Raw genomic sequence first — 21237 nt, forward strand, 5'->3', positions numbered from 1 at the left:
AGAAATGACATCTATTCAATGTAGCCGCCTTCAGTCTCAAACACCTCCTCGATACAGGTCTGGAACTGAGAGCATTCCTTTTCCACAATACTCGGCAGATGGCGGCGATCAGACTGGCTTTGGTGTTGTGGGAGGTCGTGTTAATGATGTTCTCGACGTATGACCAACTGGAGTAGTTCAGTGCGTTCAGGTCGGGGGAGGAGGGGGTCAGTTAGAGAAGGGTACAAAGTTGTAGCACTCTTTCTGAAGCTAAAACTGGGTCTCTTTAGACTTGTGAGCCGGTGCAGAGTCCTGCTGCTGCATCCAGGATCTGTCAGCAGCCGCCTGAAGGCGCCTAGGGATCACCACACTCTTCAGCACATCCAGCTACATTTTGGTGTTGACTTTCAAACAGACTTTGAAGATGTGAGGTAGTATGATGTGGCCCTCACTTAAAACCATATCAATAATTGCGGCCGGAAACTTCATTCAGTTGTGCACTCAAGCATTGAATGGTCCGGATTTGCATTTTGAGGGTGCTGGCAATGGTCCTATTGTCCTAACTTGGATCGGTAGAGCGGCACATCTTCGATCTGGCTCGTTGAAAATTGTGTCATTTTCAAACATGATAGAAAGCCCCTATCGCTCTTGAGATTTGTACCCAACTGGCCAACTAGTAAATGGTCTGCAACAAAAAAATAAAACCGGTTTTTGTCAAACGGAAATGGAATCATGTCATATTTTCTATGGCGACATTTTTATCGTTCCACCCTATACTTTCATTCATTATGATTCACTTTTCTGATGATTTACAAAATTCCCAACATTCAGTCAATCAACATTAAAACAAAAAACTAATAACATTACTTATGCGACAGTTTCATGTGAGATAAACGCAGTATAAACTTATACTTTATTTATCGAAATAAATGTCTTTTGTAGTGATAAAAATAAAATCATTCAGTTCTTTCTATCCCTCTGTATTTTTAACTACATGAGAAAACGATGAATTAATTTATCTTTTATTCACTACTAGCCTGGGTGCCCGGCGTTGTCTGGGTGTTTGGAGGGGTGTATTGAGCAAAAAAAAAAAAAAATGTGGTAGTAGGCAGGCTCGAACCCATAACATGAAGGCAGAAAAGAAAGTGAAAGAAAATCTGACGTCTTACCATTACTCCATGACGCAACCGGAATTTCGGAACTTTAAAATTAGGAAAACTCAATCCAACCGATATGATGTTTTGCAAAAATGGCTCGCAAAAAATCGACCCCTCCTTGTAGAAAACTGCCCAGTTGAGGGTGAAGGAATTAATGTTTTTGGCCAATTTTTCGGTATTTGTCGTCTTCGAGCTTCAAAATGATATCGATCTTGTGAAAATCCATCGCCTCTGTCAAAAGTTTTAGGCAAACATACATACATACATACATGCATACATACAATTAAACAGACGGGTGAGATTTATATTATAGCTGATTGTTTTCTACGATTACAACCGAACAATAGAACATTCGTTTCTTTTAACCATTCAACAATTCTTTTATATAAAGAAAAATTTCACATCAGTTATGCTAGTTTCATCTGTGTGTGTGCGTGTGTGTGTAAGTGCGTGTGCGGGCGAAGGTCCTGTCCATGTGATCTGTTGAATGCTGTTAAGACGGCTTACTATATTGTTTGGTTACTGACATAAATAGCTCTTAAATAATCAAATTTATTACCACCCAAAGAATCAATGACACCATCAAACTCAACATGGAGACACAATTCTGCAGGACAGCCAACCATCTCAAATCGTTGGCTACCTTTGATCCCACCACATACGACTACAACAATGCCAAGTTTCCCATATACCAACTAGATCACTCACTACATCCACCACCGAACAACCGCGAATTAGACATCAAACTCACACAACCAAAACGAAACATATTCTCTATTATACAAGAAGAGATCAACATTACACACAATTTGACAAGAACACAACGAACCACACTTAAAAATTTAAGAGAGAAAGACTTCATCTTCCTACTCTCTGACAGATAAGGCTGATAAAAAAGAAAAAAAAATAGAGTGGAAAAATATTATGATGAGTACTGAAATGGATTATGGATTTGACAAACCGAGTTCAAATCCAGTTGAATCCAGTCCATTCAATCAGATATTAATAATGATGTAAAAAGTACAAAACCATAATTTCTTCACTAGGTGAAAAGTAAAATAACAACTTGTATTCAATGAATTGTTTATAATAAATTATTTATGATTGTGTTTTCAGAATTAAAAAACTAGACTGAAAAGAATACACGTGCCATAAAAGAGACAAAACAATCAATCTGGGTAATGGGTTGGGTTTGGTTGCTTTGTTCTACAACATACCAACCCTGTTCAAGTTATTTAATGCTGAATCTAGTCATTTTTGGAAAAAGGTTTTATGTTTTAAGTATTTTATATCTTCAAACATTTATTCATGCTGTTTGGTTTGTTTGTTTTGTAGAGAAAAATTGCTGGTTTTGTTTTTGACTTTGCCAAACATAATTGAGTTTTATAAAGAGAAAGGAAAAAATAATCTGGTACATTTTAGGTCAAGAAGCCAATAACTTCAGACTGCCTGATCTCATAGCACCGACTGAGTAATAGGAGTCAATATTTAAAGAATAGAGAAAATGAAGTGCTACAATATTTTTGATATATTTAGAGGGTATGATCACCGAAAGTTAGACACTGGCAATCGGAACTGGCCAATCAAATGAAGCCATATTCAGCTAGTAACCAATCTGAAACCAGAATTGCTCCATAAAAATATTGAATTATTTAGCATTCCAGTACATATTTGTTCGTGTCAACAAAAAAAGATCTTTTGCTCTTTGTCTGCAAAATTATAAAATTTGAGACTTGCATAGAATAGCTACCCATTGTAAACTCTTTATCTCCATGATTTGTACAGAACAGGTACCCATCGTAAACTCTTCTGAAATTAAACATGGCTTTCAATTCAAGATGAGGCCAATACTGAAAACAAAGGGAAACACTTACGGTCATGGTCAGGTATTCGATATGTACTACTTGCCTTCGCTTCAAGAATTGTAACATTCAGATGAAGATTGGTCGGCTGGAATAAGAACCAGAAAAGAAAGATTTTTAAGGATTTTCGGGAGGGGGAATATGGAAATCGATTTTGACAAAATATGAAGCCACTTGATGTAAAAAGCTAACAAGAACGAAAGGTGATTATTGCAGGTTTTTCTTGTCTTTATACATTTCTGTCATGTGCTATGTGGTAACAAAACGCAAACAAGAAACTCGTGTACAAATCACACAGTACTTTGAAAAGCTTACCTTATATACTAAGAGTGTGTGACCAATGATGATGAAGAAGAAGAAGATCATCATTATGATTATAATAACGTCAATTTTATTTATTTTATCCATTTAACACTTGCTAGCATGAAAAAAACTTTAAACTGAATGTGATACTGATCATTATGCGTTGGCATGTGTTAGATAGCTTTTTGAAATTTACTTCCAAACTAATCTATCTCTGGCTAGTTTTTTTTTTTTTTTTCATACGTCTTTCTTTCAAGTCTGTCCTTTATCACTTCCAGGGCCTTTTTCTGTGAACTAAACCTGCTCTCTCAACTGTTCTACATTACTAACATAAGAACTCCCATCCCTTCTTTGAATGTGACCATACTAATGAAGTCTCCTTTTCTACAAACATCTCCTTGTCCAGATTTAATCTTCCTCTCGCCAGGTTTCACTTTCACATGCTTGATAGATTTTTCCCTCGATTAACAGCGGCAACACTCTGCTGATTAATTATGGCAGAAGTTCCTAAACTTACTCCACTCATTTCCTAACTATTGCAATTTCAGTAGAACTTGCAACTACCTGTGCTTCAAGGTAACAAAACTTCTTAACAACCTCAATTTTGCCGCCTAAATATATTTTCTCTACATCTGATTTCTCACCCACCTCGATCGTCTTACATTTCTTGCATACAAACTAGTTATTCTCGTAGGAGTTGTAAGCCATTTTAGATTCAGAAGAAAAGAGAAACTTTATTCAGAACAAAATGGCAGTATCAATCCAGAGAAGTGTTGAATTGTAAAAGCTTGCAGACGATGAACAGAGTTTCTGATAGGTAGCCAATCCGAAGAAGTCTTGAGAAAGGTCTTTTCTATGTTAAGACGAAAAGTTATGTGCAGGAATTCTTAAAAGATTCGGTATATTTTATGGGGCGATTCTGGTTTCTGATTGGTTGGTAGCAGTGTGGTTCCATCTGATTAGTCAGTTCTTATTATTCCTGTTTATAAATGTAACCTTCTAATTTTTTGTAACCATACCTTGATAGGGATACCAAAAATATTGCAACATCCTCTCTCAACCTACATGTAATTCCACTGCACTTCTTATGTCGCCAATACTTACAAGAAGTACACAAAAAGGAAATAATCTAGATTTCAAGTCAGATGTTTCAGCAGAAATGGTAACACAATATGTCTGTTCCTTATCTTTGATTTTTGGAGCAACAGTCTACATCCATGCTGATCTCAGGGAACCACCTTCATGTCTTCAGAACTGAAGCAATTCTTATTTGAGAGTTCAAATACACAATATAATCCCTAGGTTGTTTTGTCTTACAGCATATTAACCCTTTTCGGTTTATTTAATGCCGAATCCAATCATTTTGGTAAAAGTTTTTATCTTTCAGGTTCTTTATATATTCAAATATTTATTTATGGTGCTTGGTTTGATTGTTTTGAAGAGGACAATAGTTGTTTCTTGTTTTAGGCTTTGTAGAACATGACTGAGTTTTATAAATGAAAAGGAAAAACAATAACAACAATGTTTGAAGCATTTTAAGTCAGGAAGTCAGTATCTTTAGACAGTCTGATCCCCAGGATAATGGGTTTATGCAACTATGGAATAATATGCAATTGGCAGTCTTAAAACTACAAATGTGCAATTACACATTAAAAAGAAGTGCTATGCAAGGCTCTGTATACTCTCAGAACTACATTGTACACTAGCACGAATACAACACTAGATTAGTGATTCTTTAAATTCCTGAGATGGAGATCTGCCAATTTTTCTATTTTTTCAAGGCTCTCATAGCCAAGCATTGTATTTCTAAACAGGAACTTGCCAAAATAAATAGGATTCCCTAATGAGTGAAGTAAACCAAACCACACTATACTTTTATTCAAAAATCTGATGAAAGACAATCAAACGTCTTGTTTAGAGATCTGGCACCTGCAGCAAATGTATCGAATCCACAATAAGGTTCTCCCACTTCATTTGAGTCTATAAACTTTTCCACTAATCAGAGCAATAATGGACTAACTGTGTCTACATTTTATCTAATTCATATGAAATTTTCAGTTTTTATTCAATAAATTATATATTTTGTAAGAAATACAAGTTTTTTAAATTAATATCATAGCGATTTTTACAAAAGTGGAAGTTTGATAGAATTTAGGTTTGAGCCGGTTAAACGCTTATGCGCAGCAAGTTTTCTTTTTAAATGAGTTGTAACAGTGTAAGTTTAACATGTTTTCTGTTACAATAGTTTTGGCATAATGTTATTAGGCATGATCACAAAGATTTTAACGATTATATTTATAGCCAAGGGTGATAAAAACGAACCAATCGGGTACGAGAATCGTTGTATAAAATATACTGATTAGCTTTGAATTTTTCAGTCATAGCATTTTGTCTTGATATACAAAAGGGAACTACGCTCTGTTGATTCTGATTGAATTAATGCCACTATTCTTTATATGTAATTCTTTACCATTCAAAGCTTCTCTGATTGGATTGATGCCGACAATTTTTTATTGGGACAAGTACATTTAATATTTGCAATTGGATAATTTTCTTTTCTCTGTGATACTTATTTCTTTTGCCATCTCTTTTTTTATCATTTTTCTATTATAAAAATTGCTCTACCTTTAAGAGGTTATGGGCCCAGCAATCCTTTTTTACTTTGATGGATCTGGAGCAAAATTCAAATTGTGGAAGATTGAACATTTTTGAATACTTAAGAATACAGAAGCTAGACTTAAAAAGAGACAACATTAAAACTAAGGAAACCTTCAGAATGCTTCTAACGCTTTCCATTCTACTTACCTTCCCTAAACTCTTATCATCGAGTAGCCTTTGGATCTTGATAAGCGGCGATTCATCAGTAAAAAAAAAACGCAGACACAAAAGCAAAATAACTTTACCTATCTATTCATTGTTTAGAGATTTTCAAATCTGAATGTATATGCCCCTTTAAAACTATTTAAGAGATATTTTTTAATCATTATATAATTTCATCTCTTTAAACAATACGAAGAGTTTATAAAATTTGAAAATCATTTTAAACAGAAATCAATTGTCAGATACAAGTCAATGTTAAAAACAATTCTAAAAAAAAAGATCAATTAATAAAATACAAAGAAAATTTATGAATAATTGTCTGTCATAAAAGACTAAATTATAACATCTAGCTTTGATGGGTGGAAAAGAAAATGGCTTAACGGGAACATATCTCTTGATTTAATTAAATTGTTTAAGATAATTTTCATTTAATCAAGATAAGTTATTAAGAATCCGAGACTTTCACTCAATTTTGTTCTTTTCCATTTTCTTTCCATAAGATTAAAACAAAAAAGAACTCAATTTAGAAGACAATTTCATAGCGCCATCTTTGACCTGCGATGCTCTTTGAAATTCAATGAATATGAAAATAAAGTAATTTCTTCATATATTTATTTTTATTTATTTATTTATTTTGTTTTTCAAATCAAGAAATTCACACATATCACATATTGTGCTTACGTCTCAAGTCTCAATAGACGAAGGCAAAGGTTTTATATGAAAAGCCAAGTGAAAGAGGAAAAAAAAAAAGTTTATCAAAAAGATTGATTAAAAACAGACAAGAACAGATTAAGACAGTAATACATACAGTAGACTAAAATACAAAGATATAAAGATGTCAAGACTATCGATCAAATTTAGAAAACTACAAACATATATACAGATGAATTTCTTGAAAAGTAATCAAAGATGGCTTCTTATGCAGGGTGTCCAAAAAGTCACTGAAGGGGTTTGAACTTAAATAGATTCTTTATTTTTTAGGATATCTTTCTGTAATTTTAACACAATCTGACTAAGACGTTGGGAAATAATTCTAAAATATTGCAAAATTCAAACAATGTTGCTCATTTTCAGCTTTGTGTATTATCTCTCGCTATGGCAATGTCAAATGGCCACCACGTTCCCCAGACTTGACTAGCCCCGCCTTTTTCTTGTGGGGATATCTTAAAGAAATAGTCTGTGTTAAACTCCAAACTCTGCAAAAATTGAAGGAAAACGTTTGGAACGAAATAAGGGAGTTAAGTTGCAATCCAGAGATTCTGCAATCAGTCATGAATAATGTTTTGGAAAGAGCACAAATATGTGAAGCTGAAAATGGGCAACATTTAAAAGACATTATTTTTCATGAATAAAGATTGTTTGAATTTTGCATTTTTTTTTTTTTAATTTCCCAATGTCATCTCGCTCTCAGTACAGACCAGTAAGTCTCTGTGTCATGAGTAAGCTGCTGGAATCCATATTAAATAGAGAACTAGTCAACCACCTCAGCAGAAATAACCTTCTTAGTGACATGCAATACAGTTTCCGTTCTGCTAGATCTACAGCAGATGTGCTAACGGTTATATCGCATAGGATTAGTGAATCTCTCTTCCTTTCTTGGGCAAATGCTCTTGACATATATAAGGCCTTCGATAAGGTATGGCATAAGGGTCTACTTCACAAGATTTCCAGCTACAGTATAACTGGAAATGTTTTCTCAATTATTAAACCATTTCTCTCTGATAGGCTCATAAGAGTAGTGGTAGATGGGCAGAAATCAGAGGCCCACAGTATTAATGCTGGAGTCCCTCAGGGGGTCCATCCTGGGCCCAACTCTCTTCCTGATCTACATCAATGATCTCCCAAAACACATACTTAAATCATTCGTTGATATCTATGCTGATGACACAACCATCTACGGCAACACATCAAAGACCGTAAATGACAAAGTTCTCTGATTCTCTCTCCTCTGATCTTGAGCACATAAGTGGGGGAAAAGGTGGCTGGTTACTTTTAATGCATCTAAAACCAAGCTTCTATCTTTACATCATAAACGCTCTGATCCCTATCTGGCATCAATTGAAATGGATGGCTCTCATCTTGGGGAGCCTTCATGTTTTGACAAGCTTCTGGGCTTGACCTTTACTCCTGGTCTTAAATGGAACACGTACATGAAGTCTGTTACCCAGGTCACTGGGAAAATGGTGGGATCCTTCTACCGCTCCAGAAGATATCTCACTACTGATGCAATTCTCTATCTATATAAAAGCCAAGTACGTCAAAGGATGGAGTACTGCTGCCACATCTGGGCAGGAGCTGCTAAAAACAGCCTATCTTGCCTTGACAGAGTACAAAACAGACTTCATGGCTTGGTGGGGGATGCCCTTTTCTCTTCCCTGCAACCTCTCTCCCACAGAAGAGATGTTGGGAGCCTGTCTTTGTTTTATCGTTACTTCCATGGCAAGTGCTCGTCCGAGCTACAATCTCTGGTCCCTCTCTCCAATCTTTCACAAAAAACATCCATCTAGCTGAAACCACTGTCAGTAATTTTCCCCACTCTTTATCTGTGCCTAAATCAAAACGTAGATTCCATGAACAAAGCTTCTTTCTTAGAAGTGCACACCTGTGGAACTCTGTTCCGTCTGCCTGCTTCCCACCTGACTACAACTTGGATGTCTTCAAGTCCAACATAAACAAATTCCTGATGAATCGCCTCCTTAAGTAAGACACTTTATCAAATCTCCGATACTAACGATTACTACAATACTATCCATTGATTATTGTATACAAAATAACCCCTATCCCCGAATGGCTTCCAGGCCTTGATAAGTGGTGACCCCCATGTAAAAAAGAAAAATGTCATAGTCAGATTGTGTTAAAATAACAAAAAGATATCCTCAAAAATAACGAATCTATTTAAGTTCAAAACCCTTCAGTGGCTTTTTGGACACCCTACATATATATATATATATATATATATATATATATATGTATATATATATATATACTTTTGAGGGAATTAGACCTAGAGTCTAAAGAGCACAGTTTATTTTAATGTACTAATAAATGTATTAATACTATTAAAAGAAGACAATGCTCGTTGTAATGTTATATAATAAGCTCGATAAGCATACATATCCTAGAGCTATTTTAATATTGAGTAAAATGATTCCTAATTTTGAATTAAAAATCAATTTCAAAAGGAAAACAACCACAATCAATAGATTGTACATCGTTACAGAAACGATGTTTTTATTGAAATAGACAATATGTCTTGAACAATAATTTGATAAAAAGATTTTTTTTATATTTAAACAAAGTCTCCTCATTAGCAAAAAAGTCGGATAAGGGGGTTTAAAGACACCAACATAAACTAGCATTTTTTGTAGTAAGGCATATATTCCTGGAAATATTTTAAAACATAAAGAAAAAGAGGTTACTAATTTTCATGTTGATAAATAAAATAAAAATTAAATAGGGTAGAGAAGTAATGTTAAGAGAAAATATCTTTAATATTTCTAATAAAATATATACCTTTTTTTTTCCGCCCGTTTTTTTTTTTTTTTTTTTTTTTACATGGGTGTCACCACTTATCAAGGCCCAGAGGCCACTCGAGGATAAGGGATAGTAAACAGTGGGAATTTTGTAACTTGGATTACTTAGGGGGACGATTCAATTAGAACTTGTTCACATTGGACTTTTTCTTTTTTTTTTTTTTTTTTTTCATAGGTATCAACACATTATCAAGGCCAAGAGGCCACTCAAGGATAAGGGTTAAAGAGTGTACAGTAGAAATTGGACAATATAATAATCATTAGTAATGAAAATTTGGTAAATTTGATAACTTATATGGAACGGCTCATCAAGAACTTATTTACGTTAGACTTGAACACAACCATATTGTAGTCAGCCGGAAAGCAGGAAAACGGAAGACAATTCCACAGGCGTGCAGTTCTAATAAAAAAGCTTTGTTCATGGAATCTACGTTTAGGTTTAGGCACAGATAAAGAGTGGGGGGAATTATTGATAGTGTTTACAGCTAGACGAGTGTTTCTTGTGAAAGTTTGGCGAGGGGGGAACCATAGATTGAAGCTCAGACGAACACTTTCCATGAAAATAATGATACATCAGAGACAAACTCGCAACATCTCTTCTATGAGATAGAGGTTGCAAGGAAGAGAAAAGGACATCTCCTACGAGGCTACGAAGTCTATTTTGAACTCTATCAAGGCAGGACAAGTCCTTTCTAGCAGCTCCTGCCCAGATGTGGCAACAGTATTCCATCCTTGGATGTACCTGGCTCTTATATAGATAGAGAATTGCATCAGCAGTGAGATATCTACTGGATCGATAGAAAGATCCCACCATTTTTCCAGCGGCCTTGGCAACAGATTTGATGTACGTGTTCCATTTAAGATCAGGAGTAATGGTCAAGCCCAGAAGCTTGTCAAAACTTGAGGCCTCCTGAAGACGAGAGCCATTCATTTCAATTGATGCCAGATGGGGATCAGAATGTTGATGATGTAAAGAGAGAACCTTGGTTTTAGATGCATTAAAAGTAATCAGCCACTCCTTTCCCCATTGTACTACATGCTCAAGATCAGGGGAGAGAGAATTGGAGAGAACTTGGTCGTTTACTGTCTTAGATGTGCTACCATAAATGGTAGTGTCGTCAGCATAAATGTCTACAAATGATGTAAGGATGTGATTTGGAAGATCATTAATGTAGATCAGGAAAAGAGTTGGGCCCAGGATGGACCCCTGAGGGACACCGGCATTAATACTGTGCGCTTCTGATTTTTGCCCCTCAACTACTACTCTTATGAACCTATCAGAAAGAAATGATTTAATAATTGAGAAGACATTTCCAGCTATACCATAGCTAGAGATCTTATGAAGTAAACCTTTATGCCATACCCTATCAAAGGCCTTATATATGTCAAGAGCAATTGCCCTAGAAAGGTTGCCTCCGTCGAGAGATTTGCTAATCCTATGAAATATAACTGTAAGCACATCTGCTGTAGATCTAGCAGAACGGAAACCATATTGAGTGTCACTAAGAAGGTTATTTTTGTTGAGATGGTTGATTACTTCTGTATTTAACACATTCCAGCAACTTACTCATGACGCACAGGAGACTTATTGGCCTGTACTGAGAGGGGGATGAGCGATCACCTGAATTCTTAAATACAGGGCATACTGATGAAATTTTCCAGGGAGATGGGAAACTATTCTCCTTAAGACAACGTTTAAATAGTTTTGTAAGTATGGGCGCTAGTTCAGGTTGAAGTTTTTTGAGTACTATAATTGGAATACCGTCCGGGCCAGTTGCTTTACTGGAATCAAGGTTTTTGATTAGCTTGGCAACATCACGTACAGATATACGTATATCACATAGTATGTTTTCAGATACAGGAGGAAATATTGGGGGTTGGCGGCCTTGATCGCAAAAGGTAGAATTAGCTGCAAAGTTCTTGACAAAGAGTTTGGCTTTGTCTGATGCTGACGAGATTACCTCAGGTCCATTGATGATAGTTGGGATGGAGCACACGCTTCTGTTCAGAATTCTGTTTGCTATTTGCCAAAACTGGTGGGAACCAAGCTGCTGCTCAGCTACTTTGGGCTTAACAGATTGAGCATACAACCATCTTGCGCTCTTTATTACTTTCTTACAATGGTTGCTGGCAGTCCATACATCTATTACGTTGGAAACAGTGGAAAAAGTGATTTCTGTGCGCAATGGCAGCAGCACATTCTGAAGAGAACCATGGCTGGCTGTTAGGTTTTTGCTGAAACTTTTTCGAGGGTATGAAACGATCAATACCTACAATTAACCATTCCGTCAGGTCTAATACTATAGAGGACACATCCTTTTTAAATATGGAATGCAGAGGTAGATCAGTTATAAATGTACGGAAGCTATCCCAGTCAGCCTTAGTGTATCGATATACTGTACGATGGAGAGGTACATCTGGAGACTTATTACATTTCATGTTTATCTTAATTGATACAACAGAGTGGTCGGAAGATCCAAGAGGCGACAGAACAGAAACTGAACATAGTTCAGGGCAAGTTGTGAGAAAAAGGTCTAGTAGGCTCGCATACTGGTCGTCATTGTCGGGCACACGGGTGGGTTCCTGAACAATCTGAGTGAGGTCATAGGCAATGGAGAAATCATGACAGAACCTCCCCTCATCATCGGTCTTTTTTGAGTGGGTCAATCATTCAACGTTGTGAACATTGAAGTCTCCACATACGTGAATGTTAGCTGAAGGATAAGCAGATAGGACTTGGTCAATTTTCTCAGATATGCTTTTAAAGATAGTAACTCCGCTGTTGTGGGGGCGATAGAGAGTAAATAAAAATGGCGTAGTGTGAGCTAAAGCAACCCGGAAGCACATATAGGGTAAGTTAGGATCTTCCCTGGAGATGTCCCTACCACATGGAAAGCTATCTTTAATATAGGTACATATTCCATGCCCATGGCGATCTTGGGGGTCAGATTTAGAAGTTAAGTTAGAGTATCCTTTAATTGCGAACTCTTCTAGGGAAATAGCCTGTCCAATGCCAGTTTCACTTAAAAATAAAAGGTCTGGTTTAGTCTCCTGTAATTGGGTTTCAACCTCTGGAAGGTTAGAACGTAGACCCCTGATGTTGGAGCTTGTTATTATTACAGTCCATCTATTCCTTGGCATGTTGTTAAAAGTTGTCTCTAAATGGTTGAAATAATTATTTATATTACTTTAAACGAAACACTGATAAATGTATTATTGCCAGTTTATTATGGTTGGAACGCTATATTTGAATTTAAAATTATAATTTGGAAGGGGAGATAACAGCCATTTTTTTGTAAAATGACATTTAAATAAAAAAAATTTTAAAATTAAAAGAAAACAGACAAAAAAAACTTTATCGGTCAAAGGGAGATAACCACTAATTATTTATAAAGTGAATTATTTATTTATTGTAATGGTTTAAACATTAACATTAATAAAGTGCATAATAGTAATACTATTAATCTTTGTGGTAGTAATTAAATAATAATATTTATAATCGTAATTATAATAGTTATAGTACTAATATTAATAAAAAATACATATAAATTTAAAATAAAATAGATAATAAAATAAAAAATAATGGTAATAAAATACTAAGTAAAATAATAATGATAATAATAATAATAATAATAATAATAATAATAATAATAATAATAATAATGATAATAACTAGCGGGACCTGTGGAAATTCCACAGCAGCATTTTTCATATGTAATATATTGTAGCTGGGCAGGTTGTTAGCGTTCTGTTCAGCATTAATGAAGGCACATTCATATTATTCAAGTTTTTTTCTTAAAACTGTACTGCTCCCTTACTAAAATAGTAACTTTGATATATTCCCTGGGCTGATTATTTCATTACAAACACACCGGTCAATTAACTCACAGTTAATTAATTTTCATAATTATTGAATATGTTACTATGTTCGATAATAATTTTTCATAATTTTAACTCACATTATTGCCCCTGCCTTTACTAAAATATTAAATTTGATATATTGTATCGGCTGATTATTTTATAAAAAACACAACTATCAATTAACTTGCATTTTAGCATTTTTAATAATTCTTGGATATGGTACTAATTTTGACAATAATTTTTCATCATTTAAACTCACCATATCGGACACCTTACTAAAATAATAACTTTGATGTATTGTTTAGGCTGATTATTTCATTACAAAAATACACATCAATCACCTCACATTTCATCATTTTTTGTAATTCTTGGATATGTTACTAATTTCGACAATATCTTTTATAATTTAATCCAACGTTGCCACCCAACCTTACTAAAATAATAACTTTGATACATTATCGCCCCCTCCTTAATAAAATAATAACTTTGAAATATTATATGGGCTTATTATTTTATTACAAACACACTAATGCATGAAATCACGTTTAATCATTTTTCATAATTCTTGGACATGTTACTTATTTCGACAATCATTATTCATAATTTTAACCCACATTTTCGCCCTTCTCTCTTTACTAAATAATAACTTTGATATATTGTCTAGGCTGATTATTTCCTTACAAACACACCAATCAATTAACTAATAATTCATTATTTTTTCGTGATCCTTGGATATGTTACTAATTTCGACAATATTTTTTCATAATTTTAGCTCCTCTTTTCTCCTTCCCCTTTACTTATATAATAACTTTGATGTATTGTCTAGGGTGATTATTTTATTATAAACATATCACTCAATTAAATCACATTTCGTCATTTTCCGTAATTCTTGGATATTTTACTAATTTCGACAATAATTTTTTATATGATTTAAACCATCGTCGTCGCTCTCTCTTACTAAATAATTACTTTGATATATTGTCTGGGCTGATTATTTCATAAAATCACAACTATCAATTAACTCACACTTCATCATTTTTCTTAATTCTTGGATATTTTACTCATTTCGACAATTATTTTTAATATTTTTAACCCACATTATCACCCCCCCACACTACTAAAATAATAACTTTGATATATTATCTGGGATGATTATTTCATTTCAAACACACCATTCAATTAACTCACATTTCGTCATTTTTCATAATTCTTGGATATGTTACTAATGTCCACAATCATTTTTCATCATTTTAACCCATATCATCGCCCCACTTACTAAAATAATAACTTTGATATATTGTCTGGTCTTATTAATTCATGGCAAACACACTAATGCATTAAATAACATATTATCATTTTTCATAATTCTTGGATATGTTATTAATTTTGACGATTATTTTTCATAATTTAAACCATCCTTATCGCCCTCTCTTCCTAACATAATTACTTTGATATATTTCCTGAGCTGATTATTTTATTATAAACACACACTCGATTAACTCACATTAAATCTTCGTTCATAATCCTGGATATGTTACCAATTTCGACAATAATTTTTGTAATTAAAAACCCACATTATGTCTCTCCCTCCTACTTATATAATATATTTGATATATTGTCTGAGCTTATTATATCATTTCAAACACACCAATCAAGTAACTCACATTTCATCATTTTTCATAATTCTTGGATATGTTACTAATTTTGACAATAATTTTCATAACTTTAACCCACTATGTCACTCTCCCTTACTTAAATAATAACTTTGATATATTACAAACAAATCAATCAATTCTCATAGTATATATGTTTCTGCTAATATATATTGTTCACCTATCGCATTCGATCCCGGGCGACGCTGGGTATTTTGCTATACTATATGTTTTCCACCTATCTCATTCAATACTGGGCAACGTTTTCTGATAGTATATATTTGCACATCTCATTCAATCCCGGGACTGACTTCATGTCTGCCACCCCACTGTTTAAAATATGCATTAAATAAAGTAATGTTTAATCATAAACTGTTTCAGCTATTTCCGGGACTGACTTTATATCCTCAACCCACTGCTAAAAATATACATGAAATAATGTAATGTCTAAATAGTAAACTATTTCAGCCATTTCTGGAACTGACTTATAATCCCGACCCCACTGTGGAAAATATACATGAAATAAAGTAATGTATAAATCGTAAATTTTTTTCAGCCATTTCCGGGACCGACTTCTTATCTCCCATCCTACTGTTAAAAATGTAGATTAAATAAAGTAATGTCCAAAATGTAAATGGTTGCAGCCATTTCCGGAACCGACTTTATATTTCCCACCCCAATGTTAAAAATATGCATTAAGTAAAGTAATGTGTAATGCGTAAACGGTTTCACCCATTTTCGGGACTGATTTAATATCCCCCACTCCACTGTTAAAAATATACATGAAATAAAGTAATGTTTAAATTGTAAACGGTTTAAGTAATTTCCGGGACTGACTTCATACCCCTTAACCCACTGCTTAAAATATACTTGAAATAAAGTAATGTTTAAATCATAAACTGTTTCAGCAGCTTTTCGAAAGTAATACATAAAAACATTAACACGGTTAGTGCTAAGGCAACCATTGCTTCAACACGAATTTCTGAGTGTAGTATCAGTTTCAGCATTCCAGTGACTTAAATCCCCACTTTTTTGGTCTTTGTTAATGGAGGAAAATCCTTCATTACTGATACAATTTTTATTTTTGTTATTGACCAGACTGCCCCTTTTGGGGAGCTGGTTTCCCCCTAAATTTTTAACCGACCTCATGTCCAATTCCACCCTTGTGGGGAGGCAAGTAAACAAACAAACAAACAAAAACATCAGAACGGACATTTTCTAGGGAAATTAATAATTAATCAGAAGTGACATTTCCAGGGCATTTTGTAATTAAATCAGAAATAACTTTTTCCAGTTACTTTTTTAATATTAAAACTTTGTTACATTAAACATAGTACCTATTTATAATGCCTCCCCCGCGGCACAGATTTAAACACCAGGGTCGTTTTTATGTGGAGAAAAAACTGTCTTAAAAATTGTCTTAGTTGTAAAGGATTTCTCTTCCACTGAGAGAGAAGAAATTGAAATGTAGCACCTGAAGAATAGATACTACACTTTGATCTTAGCCAAAAGGGCAAGAAAGACAAATCATTTTATTAGCTTTGCCTCAACAGCGACACCAATTTTTGTTTTATATTTCAAGGGTGACTAGGTTTATTTGGAATATTCCACTTTGCTTTTTTAGGGATGCACAGCATGATAACGGACGGAGCGATAAGCGTAATAATATAATGATGATAATAGCTATTAAGTTATAAATTATAAATGTTTTAAATAGATTAGTAATCAGAAAATATTATGATTTATGGTGGCTTAAACCTGTCGAATTTAAACGAACGTTTATAAATGCATCCCTTAAGAATTTCGTTTTTTAAGTTTAAGAGAATAGATTTACTTTCATTATATTTTAATATATTAAGGGCTTTATATCTACAAAGTGCGCAGAATTTGCTACCTACGCTTTATAAGATTCTAGTATTTTCCATTTTAAATTGAAGGGAGCATTTCCATTATTAAGGCGCCAAATATATTTTGATAAAATGTCTGGTTTTTGAAGGATAGATATTTAAATGAGTGCTTATGTGTGGAGATTCTGTGTTTAATAAGTCCATATGTGGACCCAAAGTAAATTGCATTTTGTTATGTATACATTTGGTTGTATTTGATTGGTAGATTGGCTAAGATTGGTAGATAAATTTATATATATATATATATATATATATATATATATATGAGCAAACAGTTAATAAAATATGTTAAAAAACACTTTGAAATGAGTTAAAAACATATTTAATCTGAAAAGGAAATATATATATATATATATATATATATATATATATATATATATATATAAGAAAATCAATTTAAACTTTGTAAATTAGAATTTACAACATTTACTATTTGTCAGGGAATACAAGATGAAAACCTAAAACCTCTTTATTCCATGGAGTTTCAAAAGAATTTCTATAAAAGCTGATAATAATGCAGAAGTGCATCAGTCAAAAGTATAAGTAAGGGTTAATGAGTGTTAAGTAGATGATTAGACTTTAATGGGGGAACTTGGGTAGGGCTTGATTATTTAAGAGGATGGCCCAACAAGGGAATAGAGGATGGCCCAACAAGGGAATAACTGTATTCGGAATGTTAAAAATTGGTCGTATAATTAATTATTTAATTACAATCATTAAATTATAAGTATTTCTAATACAAAATATTATGAATATCCCAACAGACTAAAACAAAAAGAAATTAAAATCTAAAAATCAATATTAAATAACAAATCCCCTACCAAAAACGGACACTAAACATAGCTTATTTAAACTATGAGATATAACTTATATTCCACAAACCAATACATGAAAACACACTCACACACTCTCACCCACACACAAACACAGACACACTTATGAGACGAAGTACGAATGCACATCACACCTCCACACAATAAGAAGAAAAATAAATAAAAGTAAAAAATGGAAAGTGAACAGGACCGACAACACTCAATGACCCTGAACTGGCCCTAAAAACCAGGGGAGTGATGAAATACTCTCAAGTCTGAGAACGTTTAGAGGCACATAGCATCTTCTCACTCCTTGAGAAAAGCATTTATACTTAAAATGGTTCAGCGAAAACATCTATTTTTACAAATTTTCTGAAGAAGACACTTCAAAAGACACGACAAGATCGTCCGAATGTCAAAATATCGTTTTAATAACTTGAAAAATCAAAATGTAAAATAATAAAACAAGTATAAAAAAAATAACAATTGTTGGTGAGCCCACTCATTTAAATACATATTAGTGACCTGACACGGCCACAGGGGAGACAACCGAAGTAGTAAAACTGAAGCTTGCCTGCCAGGACACTATATACACAAATGTAGGCAAATTTGGGCGTATTTTATTGGTTTAAAAATGTAGGTTCTATTTTACCAATTGTTATAAATTTTTAGAATATTATTATAATCTTCAAAAAGCTTGCAAATTTTCATGTAGTTTTGTCCCATAGAACCAAAGATATGAGCATTTTAATATTCAATTTGGCTACCAGTATATATATATATATATATATATATATACCACTTTTTTGGTAATTTCATGAGTTCCAAATCTCGGTGACTATTGATCAGAATTTAGCAAATGAAAGCTCCTTAGGTAATGACCTGAATCGTGTGATGGGTGATATGATATTGGTCCTTAAGGTCGCACATTAAGGGGATCATCCATCATACAGAGCCTATTTTTGGCACTTTTTACAGCCATAAAATATTTCAATCATAGTCATTTATTTTTCTAGTTTTGCATATGAATTACAAAATATCTGATATTTCCCAAAAACCTCTGGCCTTGATGGAGAGGAAACTAAAACTTGCTGCTATGCTTTCAAATGATCTGAAATAACAGCAAGTAAAGACTTTATTGCAAATATTTATCATACGTTATATCTCCTCTCTTTGGTTTTCATACATGAAGTAAATTTCACAGTGTATAAAGATTATTTGATACTGGAGATATTTCCAAAAGAGGGGAGATATAACAAATGAGAAATATTTGGGATCAAGTCTCTTCTTGTTGTTATTTCGGATCATTTGAAACCATAGCAGCAAATTTTAGTCTCACCATCATCAAGGCCAGAGAGTTTTGGTATATATATATATATATATATATATATATATATATATATATATATATATATACAAAAACATTTTATGTATTACTAAGGGGGGGGGGCGTAAAATACCCTTACATATGATACTTTAATTTGCAAAGATTTCGTAAATATTATTATAGAGTTGTAATTTCTAAAGGTAAAAAAATGTTTTGGAGTGCCATCAGCTAGAATCAAAGCTAAAAGCAAAACTGTAACATTCAAAGCTGCTGACGTTACCACTGTACCTACGTGAGACGCACATGAACTGACTAAAAATTAAAAATTAAAAATTAACTAAGATGAATGCCCAAAATGTCTACCGATTTTTCTCAATTTTGACCCCTTTTTGGCCCCTTAAAAACTATTTTAACCAGCTAAAAACCTATAAACAAATGGTCTATAAAAAATCCAATCATTTGAGGCCCCTAGCGCCGCTCTGCGACTTCTACTTTCGGAGGAGATAGAGTTTGAAAATATGGAGACAGACAGACAGACATATAACCTTTTATATATTAGATTTGGATTATGCGGACAACTATTCTCATCTTGAGTGTTATTTTGACAATGTTTCGACCGATGTAATCTCTGACCTTCTTCAGGTGTATCTTGTCGAACTTCATGGAATTTCGAACAGAACCTTATATTTAATCCAAGTGGGTACCATTCTCTTATTCCATTAGCCATGACCAGGTAAAAGTCCTAACTAATTTGCAATTTTATTCTGAGTATCGCCTGCAGTGACGATTGAACCTTGAACCTAAAACATTTTATATACAAAGAAAATCCTGGTAAAACAAAATGTATGTAACATTAAGCATAAGAATCTTTTCCAAAAATGATTTGCTCTAGTCACTACATATATATATATATATATATATATATATATATATATATATATATATTCTTCTTAATACAACATTATATTGTCATGCATTTTTTTCTATCAAAACAAAAAATTTCTATTTTTTCTGAAAAATATATGGATGAAAAAAGCCGGTATTGACATAATACTGTTTGTTTCTACATAACGAAACGGATCTGTAAACAATGTACCACAATTTTAACATGCTGGAGGAGTTGTTTTGCATGAACAATAAATATTTGGATCTTGTAATGTAACTAAACTGTTATTTTTTTTTATAAATGCTCTGTTATTTTATTTAATATACATTGAGATCCTAAAGAGTGAAATATAATTGAAAAAAACAAACATATTTTACCAAAACAACACGCATATACATGCATCTCTATCTTCTATACTCCTATAAATTTGGAGTTTTTATTGAGTGATATTCATATTAAAACCTCTTTTTTCTATTTATTTAAAAAGAAAATACAACTTTGTTAGATATATATATGGGTTATGGACTAGCAAAAGATCTAGCTAATTTGCATATTCTTTTAAACATTCATTTTGATTAATTTCCTATTAGTTTTTTCGGTTTTCTTGAAGGGACGATAAAACCAGGCCTAGGGACAAACAAATCCAACTTGCCTTGAGGCTTGCATTCACTAACATCCGTGGGCCTAGAACTAATTTAGCTGATATTGAAGCATTTCTCCTAACAAATACCCCGGATATCTTAGCACTAAGTGAGACTAACCTACACTCCTCCATCCCCTCTAACTACTTTAACATGCCTATCTATCTCCCACTCTGTCGTAAGGACTCTGACACACATATGCACGGACTTGGAGTCTACATTCGTAACACCCTCCCCCTGACTACAGAAACAAACCTAGAAACGGAGGATCAAGCCTTTACGTGCTTTAGACTAAACATACAACACAACATTAGCTACTTTTATTTTCTCTACCGCTCTCCCTCGACCCAGGACTGCACCATAATAAACAAAGTCTCTGACAGCATAGACACAGCACTCTCCCTCGACACTAGCGCACAAGTACATGTATTTGGTGACTTTAATGTTCACCACAAAAACTGGCTTGGATTCTCTACTCACACAGATGCAGCGGGCAA

General features: G+C 33.6%; 1 protein-coding gene across 2 annotated transcripts in view; it reads right to left on the minus strand.

Annotated features, from left to right (window-relative positions):
- Positions 1 to 21237, minus strand: part of LOC145245783 (protein unc-13 homolog D-like) — a 513002-nt gene that overhangs the window by 366613 nt on the left and 125152 nt on the right. For both annotated transcript variants that reach the window (XM_080107524.1, XM_080107446.1), the window contains exon 4: positions 3011 to 3086. In XM_080107524.1, coding sequence (XP_079963650.1) covers positions 3011 to 3086 — 76 coding nt within the window. The remainder of the gene's footprint in view (positions 1 to 3010; positions 3087 to 21237) is intronic.

Source organism: Euprymna scolopes, chromosome 1 (genome assembly GCF_053919585.1).
Source record: "Euprymna scolopes isolate OS-2025 chromosome 1, ASM5391958v1, whole genome shotgun sequence".
Taxonomy (NCBI): domain Eukaryota; kingdom Metazoa; phylum Mollusca; class Cephalopoda; order Sepiida; family Sepiolidae; genus Euprymna; species Euprymna scolopes.